Source organism: Ziziphus jujuba, chromosome 6, assembly GCF_031755915.1.
Source record: "Ziziphus jujuba cultivar Dongzao chromosome 6, ASM3175591v1".
Classification (NCBI taxonomy): Eukaryota; Viridiplantae; Streptophyta; class Magnoliopsida; order Rosales; family Rhamnaceae; genus Ziziphus; species Ziziphus jujuba.
The window spans coordinates 14,711,545-14,724,156 of record NC_083384.1 but is presented as its reverse complement, the minus strand read 5'-3'; the positions used below and the strand labels follow the sequence as shown (position 1 = coordinate 14,724,156).

Genomic DNA, 12,612 nt, shown 5'->3' with positions numbered 1-12,612 from the left:
ATTATAAATTTTAGGACTGGAAATATCAAATATAATACGATGCATGTGGAACACAAAAAATAGAATAAAACAAAATATGGGAAATGGAGAATTGGAAATAGTGCCTTGAGGCAGGCCCATGACCATAAAATCAACTACCAGAGTCGGTGAGTGCATTTACATCGATATTAATTAGGAGACTATTTATTAGCAAAAAAACTAATATATTTAAGAGTGACTGTTGGGATGCATTATTAGCAAAAAATAATAGAGCAGAGCAGTAGTCTGTCCGGCTGGTACATTCACAGAGAAAGGGACAATTATTACTATTTTTTTCTTTTGTCTTTTCATAATAAATACTTTGTTTGTCGTGCTCTAGAAAAATATCAATCCTACCACGAGAAGAAATTTGGTTGTATATGTTTGTTTTACTTAGTTAATTTGGCAAAAGAAAAATTTATATATTTTAAATAATAATTTAAATTATTATTTTAATAAAAAATAATAATAATTAAATATTTTATATTAAAATTAATTATTAACAAATAATAAATTGATGATCTTTATCAATTAATATTATTTTATTATTAATTTTACATAATAATTCATTTTTATAGATAAATTATATGAAATAGATCATAGAAAAAAAAAAAACTAAGCAAATTAATTTATAATAGCTATCCTTAGGGCTTATATAATTTTATCTACAAAAACCATGATACTTCCTTGCAATAATAAATAAATAATAAATAATAAAAAAATTATGACACTTCTTGTTTTAGTCCTCAAACTGTAAAATTGCTGACAGTGCAGCTCAATATGTTATTTTACATCATTTTAGTTCAATGAAGTATTTTCCTAAAAAAAACTGGTATTTTTTACTGACATTCCTTTTAGACAACCCAATATTATGTCTTGAGTTTAACTCAAGACTTGCTGCTAAAATTTTCTCACTTTTAAATTATATAATTGAACTAAAATAATATAAAAACTATAATTTAAAAGCCATTGTCACAAATGTTGTGGTATAGTAGTATAGTTAATAGTTTCAGAAAGGTAAAATCATAATTTTAACCATTATTTTTACTTAGGTGAGAAATTTAAAATAAAAAATTATCCCCCAATAAAAAAAACTTAAAAAAAAAATTGTTGTAGAACGGAGATCTCGAAGTACATATATATAATAGCTAGATCTTTTTTATCTGGCCACTTATGTTCCACGTGCCATTTTTCTTTAAATGGAATTGGAAACTCTCATTCGGTAGCAAGCTAGAGTAATCTTGCTCTCTACCCACTTGAAAGTCCATAGTATATATTTCACTGCTTTTGAATGATCTTCTTCTTATTCTTCCAAGATTGAGAGAGAAAGAGATAGAGAAAAATATTGGAGATCATATTTATGGATTTGTTGTGGATTACTGGAGTTTTAGTGGGTGGATATGTTATTGTATTTGGGATTGTGAGGAACTTCAATAACTGGTATTATGGCTTTAAAGAAGGGAATAAGGGAAACCCTCTTCCTCCTGGTGACATGGGTTGGCCTATAATAGGGAATATGCCTACTTTCCTCAAAACTTATATTTATGGAGACCCTAATTCTTTCATCGCCAATCTTTCTTCCAGGTGCTCTCTCTTCTCTCTCTCTCACAGAAAATTTATGAAAACTATTTGGCTTTTGAGTAATTATTTTATTTACTAGAACAAAGAGCAGAACAGAATTTTAGAACAAAAAATACGCATCTTGTATTCACTAGCAATCAAAATCTTTTCTTTTGTCACAAATAAAATTAATTTTTGGTTATTAGCAGACAGATTTAGTTATAAGATGGCAACAGTTTTATTATTATTTTTTTTTCACTTTTCATTTTTCATTTTGTTAATGCGTAGTCATCAAACTTATTTTGACTTATCAAAGTTTATGGTAATAAGAGTGATGGAATTTTCTGTTAGTGTATAGTTATCAAACTTATTTTGACTTAATAAAGTTTATGGTAACAAGGGTCATGAAATTTTCTTTGTAGTATTTCATTAGAGTTTCCATCACACTTAAAAAGTACTAATTATTTACTAAATATAGAGACAAATATATACATACATATATATATATATATATATATATATATGGTAACAAGTATAAACTTTGTACTTCAGGAGTAAAATTGAACTCAAGTATTAGTTATCGATTTAGAAATTTGATCTTTTTGTTTCATATTGGACAAATATTAGATATGGAAAAATAGGAATCTACAAGACCCACTTGTTCTGGAGCCCAGCAATTGTAGTCTCAGCGCCAGAGACATGCAAACAGATCTTGACCGATGATGAGCATTTCATTCTTGGTTATCCAAAAACCAGCAAAACTCTAGGAGGTAGAAGATCACTTCATAGCATTACAAGGGCCGAGCACAAGCGCGTTCGCCGCCTAGTAACTCCGGTACTTAATGGCCATGAGGCGCTATCTTCTTACATTGTTCATGTTGAGAACAATGCCATTAACTCACTAGAAGAATGGGTGAGCATGAACCGCCCAATCGATATCTTGGCCGAACTCAGAACCGTCGTCTTTAAGTTCATCACGCACACTTTCATTGGGGCCGATGATAACGATGCTATTGTGAGGGAGATGGAAATCTTGTTTACCGATTTACATGCCGGTTTGATCTCTTTGAATATCAATCTTCCTGGATTCGCCTTCCATAGAGCACTCCAGGTAAATATTTTGTTACTAAAAAGACAATTAATGACGAAAGGATGGTATGAGTCCATTTTCCATACACAAGACTAAATTTAGAAACCAATTTTATGTTAGACTTGAAAATAGTCCAATTCATTCTAATATAAGTTCTATATCCTGTTTTGTTAGATACAACTATTATTATTATTATTATTTTTTTGGTCATGGTTTAATTTCTTGCATTATTTAATGATGATTGATGAGAAAGGACGTTAGTAGTCCATTTCATATACAAGACTAAAATTGGACTAAATTTAGAACCGATTACCTGTGAAAATAGTTCAGTTCAATTTAATACAATTTCCTGACGAAATAAAAAACTCTTAAATATAATATGGGTACATCATATTTTGTTAACTAATATTTTTTTATTTTTTATTTTTTATTGTTTGGTCATGGTTTAATTCCTTGCGCTATTCAATGTTTAAAATGCATGTTATTAGTCCATTTCATATGCAAGACTAAATTGTACTAAATGTAGAACCGATTATGTGAAGACTTGAAAATAGTCCAGTTGAATTTCGTGTAATTTTAAATATATATAAGACGAGTGTTATTTCGTTACTGTAACATTTCTTTTGTCATGGTTTAATTCTCTTGCCCCGTTTGATGATAGTCGCGGAAAAGGTTGGTGAAGATCCTTCAAGCCGTATTGGACAAAAAGAGAGCAGACGCAAATGTTAAGGGAAAAACAGGAGGGAAAGACATGATGGATTCTCTAATGGCATTAGAAGATGAAGATGGTCGGAAATTAGGAGACGAGGACATAATAGATCTGCTACTATTGTTCTTGTTAGCTGGTCATGAAAGCTCTGTTTTGGGTACCCTTTGGGGAATGATTTTCTTGACCGACCATTCTCGTGTCTTTCAAAAGGCTAAGGTTAGGAAGTTTATTATTTTTTAAGGTTGCAATTTTTTTTTTTTGATCTAAATCAATGAGAATTGCTCTTATATGCATCTTCTATATCCATGAGATAGAATAGCTAAATGAGAGGATTTTTACCAATTGGAAATAGAAGATATATAACATTTTTAACTATTTTCCAATAATATCTATATATATGTCTAGCTCTCGTATTGCTGGGTTTGATCGAGTAAGGAATTTATAAAGATGGATTGTGAAAGCTATACATTCACAACTGTTCCATCATAGAAATATGACAATTATAGATAACAGCCTCCCAGTTTTTTCTATAAATTTCTCAATATATAAAACTGTTCATATGGCATAACCAATCAATATTTTTTATTATTTCTTTTTTTGTGAATATGCCTCTGATATGCGTAATTGTTTCGCAGGAAGAGCAAGAGATGATCATAAAAAATAGACCACCTGACCAGAAGGGATTGACTTTCAAGGAAATTAAACAAATGGGATATCTCGCTAAGGTACATATATGTGTATACATATACACATTAATCTTTCTATATCTATCGATCTTTGTCTGTGTGTGTCAGTATCTCTCTTTATCTTACATAATCATTTAATTTTGTTTTTTGTTTCTTCGTTCAACTCTGGCATAGGGAGTCTTTCAGGAATCATGTCAATCAAAAATTCAATAATTTTTCTTGTCGCAGCATTTAAGGGACAATAAATGCTAGGCAAAAGTAGGATTTTTTGTTTTTTTTTTTTTTTTTGTGGTAATAGGCAAAAGTAGGAAGCTAATTATCGATATCAACCGCATTAATTATATTATATATTAAGATTATGAAAAAACAAAAGAAAAATAATTTTTATTTGATAGGATGCAATCGGTTGATTTTTACTATACATGTGCATTTCAAGTTTCAAAATGTATGTCATATCATATTGCTGCTATAGTGAACCCAATAAGTGGTCGATTGCGTATTTAATTATGTTCTGACACATTGGAAATGTTCATAATTTAAGGTAATTGATGAAATGCTGCGACAAACTAACATGGTCTTCGCAAATTTCCGAGAAGCAATAGCCGATGTCAATATCAATGGTTAGTCCTCGCACCAGTAACCAGTATTATATATATTTTAATATATACTTGTATAATGCAAAACATTATTGCTAAAATAAAATAATTACATTTTTCAGGTTATTTTATACCAAAAGGATGGAAGGTTTTTGCATGGTCCAGAGGTGTTCACATGGATCCTGAAATTTACTCTGACCCACTTGAATTCAATCCTGAGAGATGGGATGTAAGTATTCATAGATGCTTATTTAAGTGTGTATATATATTTATAATATATTATAAATAATATTACATGCATTATCTAGTACAGTGTTTATATTTAGTAATATTTATCTATTCAAGAGTCTTTTTGATCATTTTTAGATTATATTAATATATCAACTAATTAAATAATAATATATATACTTTTAATAAATATGTTAATAGACTATGTGATATTTGTAGCATTATTTATAATACATACATATATATATATATATATATATATATATATAAATTTTATTTGCATTATAGAAACTTGCAAATAAAATTGAAAATAGAAGCGATTGCACAACAATAGTATTTTGTATTTGTATTTTCACAACATCCGCATAGTAGAAATACTCAATGTTATATTGGATCCATTTAGACTATTTTAAATTAAGTTCAATTTGAATCCATCTAATCCAATGTGGTCTTTTGTAATAATCAAGCCCATACAGTGTAAATTCATATTTGTTTTATTTGTATTTTTCTCTAGCAACTACAAAGCCCCACATATTGCCCATGCACCTATAACTTTTCTGCCAGTTTGGTCAAATCATGCAATTTTCTGTAATAGATTTGATAAAATTAGCCATATGCATTGCTCAAATGTAGAATAAAAAGGGTAAAACAATTTCTTAAATTAGGCATGAAAATCGTGTATGATTAATTTCATTAACCTCATCTAAGTTTGGATTTTAAATAATAGAAATAATAATGGTTGAAGAGGCCACCTGAGGGATTTAAGGGGGCTGTGTGAGAGATTTTGTAGTTTAAAGGGGAAAATGCAAAGTACAGTCTAGGGGTTAATTTTTTTTTATTTTTTATTTTTATTTTTTGTCTCTCTCTCTCTCTCTCTCTCTCTCTCTCTCTCTCTCTCTCTCTCTCTCTCTCTCTCTCTCTCATTTTTCAGTTTTAGTGTACTTTTTATGAATATAAGTTCCTTTATTAATTGTCGTTCTATTTACTTGAGAATAGAATGTTAGACCAAGACCAGGGGCGTCCATTCCTTTTGGGTTGGGTAGCAGATATTGCCCCGGAAGCGATCTGGCCAAGCTTGAGATTTCCATTTTCCTTCATTATTTCCTGCTTAATTATAGGTGAGTGCCCTTTGGTTCTTTGTCACACTTCATACTATTTTACCAATAATTCTTTTTATATTTGATTAAAATACATTCTTGCAGAAATTATTTTAGACAAAAATGAAAAATAGTTTTTTGGAAGACAAGTTTTATCTATTTCCTAACAAAACAAAACAAAACGTGAATTGTTTGGCCGAGCTAGATTCAAACCAGTGTAGACATTGCCAACAAATTTATAATCCGTCTTCATTAACCACTTGGGCATGAATTTAGAAGGAATCAATTTCATACTTATTGATAATTTATGACCAACTTCCCTTCATAGTATTCTACCACTGGGGAAGTCGAATCCTTGGTACCTCCTTGAAAAAGAGATGTCTTAAATCACTAGATAATGAGGGTGCACCCATCATGCTATGCTCATAGTGTGAATAATTTTTTCAAATTGTTAATATAATAGAATGAGAATGGTATGTCTTAATACAGAATGACTCAATACAAACGATAGCAGTGTTTTAAACGATATGTCTAGGTGTGATGCATTTAGATAAAGCTTGTCATAATGACAAGGCTTAGAAAAATGCAGTTATGCTATGTTGATTGTCTAATACTTGACAACGCGTGAGCATTTTTGTTCAATTTTTCATTTTTTTAAAGAAAAAGTTAAATAATAATTCACAAGTAATTAGAAAAGAAAATAAAAGATAACAAACAATGAAAAAGATAGATGGAAACTTGTAAGTTTTGTTCTTCTTTTTTTCTTTTTTTTTTTTTGGGTAAAATAAAGAGTAAAAATATAATATATGAAGAAGAAGATCTTGAATCGGAGTCTATAAAGAATTAAACAATATATTAAAAGTGTATATTAATTTAGGAATTATTAAGTAATTATAGACTTGTAATATATATGATAAAAATTAATTTTTTGTTGGAAACTTGAAAAATATGAGTTTCTATGAATTTATTATAATTATAAATTTGCTAATTTATATTTATTGCACATATAATGGTGATGTAGATTTTTTTTTTTTTACCACTATAATCTTATATTAAGTAACTGTAGATTTGTAATATATATGATTAAAATTATTTTTTTATTGAAAACTTGAAAAGTATGAATTTCTATAAATTTATTATAATTAGATACTTGCTAGTTTATATCTATTGCACATATAATGGTGGTGTAGATTTTTTGTTTTTTTACCACTATATGTGCAATAATCTTTTATATATATATATATATATATATATATATATATTGACATTCAAAATGAATTATTTTATAATTTAGTGGTCATATAATAATTAAAATAATAACATAATAGCAAAACATTTTTTTACGTCTAAGCTTTGCATAGTCATACACAGACTTCATATATGCTTGCATAGACTTCACATAGGCACATCTATGCTCATAAAACTTGAGACTTGATCTCATCATTTGAGATGCTATGCGTCTTTTAAAACCTTTCAGTGTGTAATTGGATTTTTTTTTTTACCACTATAATCTTATATTAAGTAACTGTAGATTTGTAATATATATGATTAAAATTATTTTTTTATTGAAAACTTGAAAAGTATGAATTTCTATAAATTTATTATAATTAGATACTTTCTAGTTTATATCTATTGCACATATAATGGTGGTGTAGATTTTTTGTTTTTTTACCACTATATGTGCAATAATCTTTTATATATATATATATATATATATATTGACATTCAAAATGAATTATTTTATAATTTAGTGGTCATATAATAATTAAAATAATAACATAATAGCAAAACATTTTTTTACGTCTAAGCTTTGCATAGTCATACACAGACTTCATATATGCTTGCATAGACTTCACATAGGCACATCTATGCTCATAAAACTTGAGACTTGATCTCATCATTTGAGATGCTATGCGTCTTTTAAAACCTTTCAGTGTGTAATTGGATTACTAGGGATAAGGAAAATAGTTTTTTTTTTTTTTTCGAACTTTTATTGGAAATAGAGGATTTGATCTCTGGTCAATTCTTGAGAATATAATGCCTTAAATACTTAGGTTGCCCTACAGAGATTAGAAAACAAATTTCAAACAAGAAGGTCAAACCCTAATTTATTTATTTATTTTACTATAAAACATGCCCTACTAGTTATTAATATGATCTTAATGATGACAATAAGGGGTTCATAAATATGGTTTTATTTTATTATGGTTGTAACTGTAAACATTCTATTCTTATTTATTTATTTTTTGCGATGCAGGCTTGAGAGAGTTAATCCCAAATGCCCGGTGACTTACTTGACAGTACCGAGGCCTACAGATAACTGCCTAGCAAGAGTAATAAAAGTGGCTTAATTAGTATATATATATATTGATAAACTTAATTAATTGGTATAACTAATATTAGATTTATAAGGTACGGATCCATATATATATATATATATATATGTATTATATATATTATGTATCTGTGGAGTTAATATTGCTATTCTACATGTAGTTTCAGTTGGAAAAACAATTAATAATGGTTCTCTTGGCGGCATGTTATTACTATAATTGAACTATCCTATATATTTTGTCATCAGATTTGACCCATTTTATGTTGAAAAATTATACTAATTCATTGGTGTTGAAAACAGTAATTAAATTTATAAAGTCGGTGTGATAATCCAGTCTGTAAGGAGGCATTATCAGAGAAATATCATTATTGGTGATGAGGAATTGGGCAACTAATAGTAGTACAAGTAAATAATCGTTGCGACAAAACCGTAAAAGTACATCCAAATTTCCAAGTTTGTAAAATTCCTAATCATATTCACTGAAACAGGAAACTACAAATGCAAAAGGGGGGGGCGGGGGTGGGTGGAGGTGGTTGGATGGATTCAAAATTTAAGACTTTATTTGAAAAATCTGCAAATGCAGTTTGAATTTGAAAGCAAATATGCAGTTCCAAAAGTATAAACAACCTAACACTTGCAAAAATGATAACAATAAAGTGTAAATAGATTTTTAAAATAGAAATAATAATAATGATAAGTGTAAATAGGTGATTGTCTACTATAAAATTGGGTATTTTTGAAAAATAGCCACTCTATTAATCTGTTCTAGAAAAACAGTAATTTTTTTTTTTTAATCTAGCCAACTGTGGATAAAAATACCTTTGGCTAAATTGAAAATTACGAAATAAGTTTATCTCCTTCCTCAAACAACCCGTTAACCTAAAAAAAAAAAAAAAAAAAAAAAAAAAAAAAAGAAGAAGCATTCTCACATCTCATCTACTCTCACTTTCTATTTCTTGTATTTTCTAACTTTTGAAGTTAAGCTCAGGTAAAAATTTTTTCTTTTCTCTTATTAGATGAAACATTGATGCTATATGGATATTTTCTCTCAATAGTTTTTCTTTTACCCTTTTTTTGTATTTTTTAAAAGTTTTTTAATATAGGTATGTAATAAATTAGTTCATAAGCTGTTATATTTGACTTTAAAGATATATAGATGACATATGGTGTGAAAATGGGGGAAAAATTATGTAGAAATGAAAAAATCGTGAAAACAAGTAAAATGGAGGAAAATTGACGAAAAAGATGAACTTTCACCATTTTCCCACAGTTGTCAGTTTTCGCTAGTTTTTCGCTACTTTTTCACTAGTTTTCTACCAGATTTTCGCTAATTTTTCTCCAATAAGAAATGTTATATTTGGCGAAAAAAAAATAGAAGATGTTTTTTTTAGATAGTTAATATATTTATTCAGTATTATTCATATTTTTTACATATTAATTTAGTTTAACGTTATTCATTTAATTTTGTAGTAAAATGGAAGATGATGATATTGTAATTGCGGTTTTATACAATGGAATTGGGAGTATCAAAATGATAAAAATACAATGGTTTCCATTGACAAAACATACACAAAATCAGAATTAGAGGAGGAAATTTTCAATTTTATTGATATAGACCGAAATGAAAATTTGCTAAAGCTAAAATGAATATATGGACGATCTGCACAAAAGTTGGATCCAATAGAAATACGCAATGATAGGGATGTAAAATGCTTTCTTCAGAAGAGAGGAATGGAGGGATGACAATGATGCGACCTCCATTGTATGTTGAGGTAATTTTGAAAGTTGAACATATATCTAGAAATGTTCATCAAACAGCCTTCGCTTCGGATAGTGGAAGTAATCATCACTTTTTTGCTCGTCCTCCAATTGGTATTCGTATACCATAAGTTCCCAATTCTGAACCTATTGAGGGTACATTTCATGATATTATAGTTCATGAAACTCAGTATAAAGATCAAGTTGATGTTCGTAGATCCTGGACATCATTTAACATCCATGAAGGAGTTGATGTTGGAGGTGACTGCGTCGAAAGATTTCCTAACAAAGAGGAGTATAAGTAGTTGCATAATATTGGTCATTATGAGAATTACAATGTAGCAGGGGTTGATGATAGTTTTCAGTCGGATGATATTGATCATAATGATGTAGATTTTGAACATGAGTTGCCCCGACAATAATAATGATGTGCATCCTGAAATGAACAACGAAAGAGTTGATGATGTTAGAGTTCATTGTGCTACAAGTGACCATTTATCATCGAATAACAAAAGTGGTTCTATGGTCATATTTTCATTAAAGTTCACAGGCTGTGAGAGCATTGTAGTTGGACAGATATTTTGCAACAAACGTGACTTACAGAATAAACTGAGTATCTATTGTATGCATGAAAATAAAGAATTTATGGTTACACGATCAACTACACAACAGTATGAGGTTGTGTGTTTAGAAAATACTTGTAAATGACGACTGTGTGCGACCAAATTAAAAAATGGAGAAATATTTGTTATGAGAATTTTTGATAATGTATACACTTGCTCATTAGATATCGTGCATTGAGAACACAAGCAGGCGAATGGCTGGGTTATCGGGCAATGTATCAAATCTAAATATGAAGGGATTACACGTGTTTACAAAACCAAAGAAATTCAACATGACTGTCTGCAAAAATATAGGGTAAATATAAGCTACAAAAAGCATAGAGAGGTCAAGAATATGCACTTAACAGTATTAGGGGATCTCCAAAGGAGAATTTTGCTAAGTTGCCTACCTACTGTTATGAGTTAGTGTCGAAAAACCCTGAGACTCTTACACGTATCAAAACAAACGATAATAACTATTTTGTATATTTCTTTATGGCAATTGGAGCGTGCATTAGGGGATTTATATCCCACATAAAAACCGTGTTGGCTGTTGATGTGAGTACTTTGAAAGGGAAATACAAAGATACATGTATATTGCAGTGGGCATGGATGACAATAAGCAAATATATCCTTTGGCTTTCGGCAATGGAGATGGAAAGATGAGCAAGCATATATATGGTTTTTCCAAAACCTCAAAGATGCTATTGGAGATTTTCCGGATTTGGTGTTTGTGAGTGATAGACACCCAGTTTTTGAAAAGGCAATACGCAAAGTTTTTCCCAATGCATCCCATGGGCTGTGCATGTACCACATAGGCAGAATTATTAAGGCAAATGGACATGTAAAAGATGATGATACAATAGTACAATGTTTTATGCTTGTAGCTAAGGCATATTTGATTGAAGATTTTGAGTTTTTTATGGGGCAAATTGAGGCAAAAGACAGTAGGGCTGTTCAGTATATCCGATCATGTTACCCTACAAGGTAGGCACGATCTTTTTTTCCATGTAGAAGGTACAATATCATGACCACCAATATTGCAGAAAGCTTGAATGGTATTTTGCTAAATGCTAGAGAGATGCCAATAGTAGCATTGATTGAGCACATATGAAATTTGTGGCAAAGGTAATTTTATGAACGACGTAGTGCTGGTGCAAAATTGAAGAAGCCTATGATTGACCATATGAAAGAGCAACTCAAGCTCCGTAATTTGGAGTCTATTGGGCTACATGTGAAGGCCTTAATATGTATGAGTTTGTTGTAGAAGATAAGAGTTTGAAGGGTACAATTAACCTCCAATAAAAAAATATGTCATGCAAAGTCTTCGATCTTTATTAATATCCTTGTGATCATTGTATTGCTGCTTGCAGAGAATGCAAAATTACTCCTTAAGCATGTGTTCTCATTACTACACGGTGGATGCATATCGTGCAGCTTATGTTGAGTTCATTTACCTTGTGTTAAATGAAAAACAGTAGCATGATATGTCAAGTCGATGATCTTGGTGGAACAATACGACTTGGAGGTTAATTGTACCCTTCAAACTCTTATCTTCTACAACAAACTCATACATATTAAGGCCGCATAATATCCAACACCGCCGCATAATATCCAATACTGAATAATATCCAACACCGCCGCATCGGCTACATCTACATTCAATAACATTTTCATCTTGAGATGGTATGCATTGCATCTTCGGCCTACCGGCTCACCTATGCATCCATCTCGGTGGAAGAACAATACGACTTGACATATCATCATTGTAGCCGATGCGGCGGTGTTGGATATTATAGGCAGAGATGTACGAATCCATTGTCTTATGCTTTGAATTATAAAGTTTCAATTTAGTGTTATGGTTTAATATCTTTTGATAATTATTTTGTATCATGGATATTATATTTTCTATTTGATGGTAATGCTTTTTTTA

At 29.9% G+C, this 12,612-nt stretch overlaps 1 protein-coding gene across 1 annotated transcript; it reads left to right on the top strand.

Moving 5' to 3' along the window:
- The first annotated feature begins 1,230 nt into the window (after positions 1 to 1,230).
- Positions 1,231 to 8,564, top strand: LOC107430487 (beta-amyrin 11-oxidase). The gene is made up of 8 exons (XM_048464446.2): positions 1,231 to 1,602; positions 2,206 to 2,689; positions 3,330 to 3,593; positions 4,013 to 4,102; positions 4,605 to 4,683; positions 4,782 to 4,888; positions 5,884 to 6,005; positions 8,242 to 8,564. Exons 1-8 carry the CDS (start codon positions 1,379 to 1,381, stop codon positions 8,333 to 8,335), a joined length of 1,464 nt encoding a protein of 487 aa, XP_048320403.2. The 5' UTR covers positions 1,231 to 1,378; the 3' UTR covers positions 8,336 to 8,564.
- The last annotated feature ends 4,048 nt before the right edge of the window (positions 8,565 to 12,612 follow it).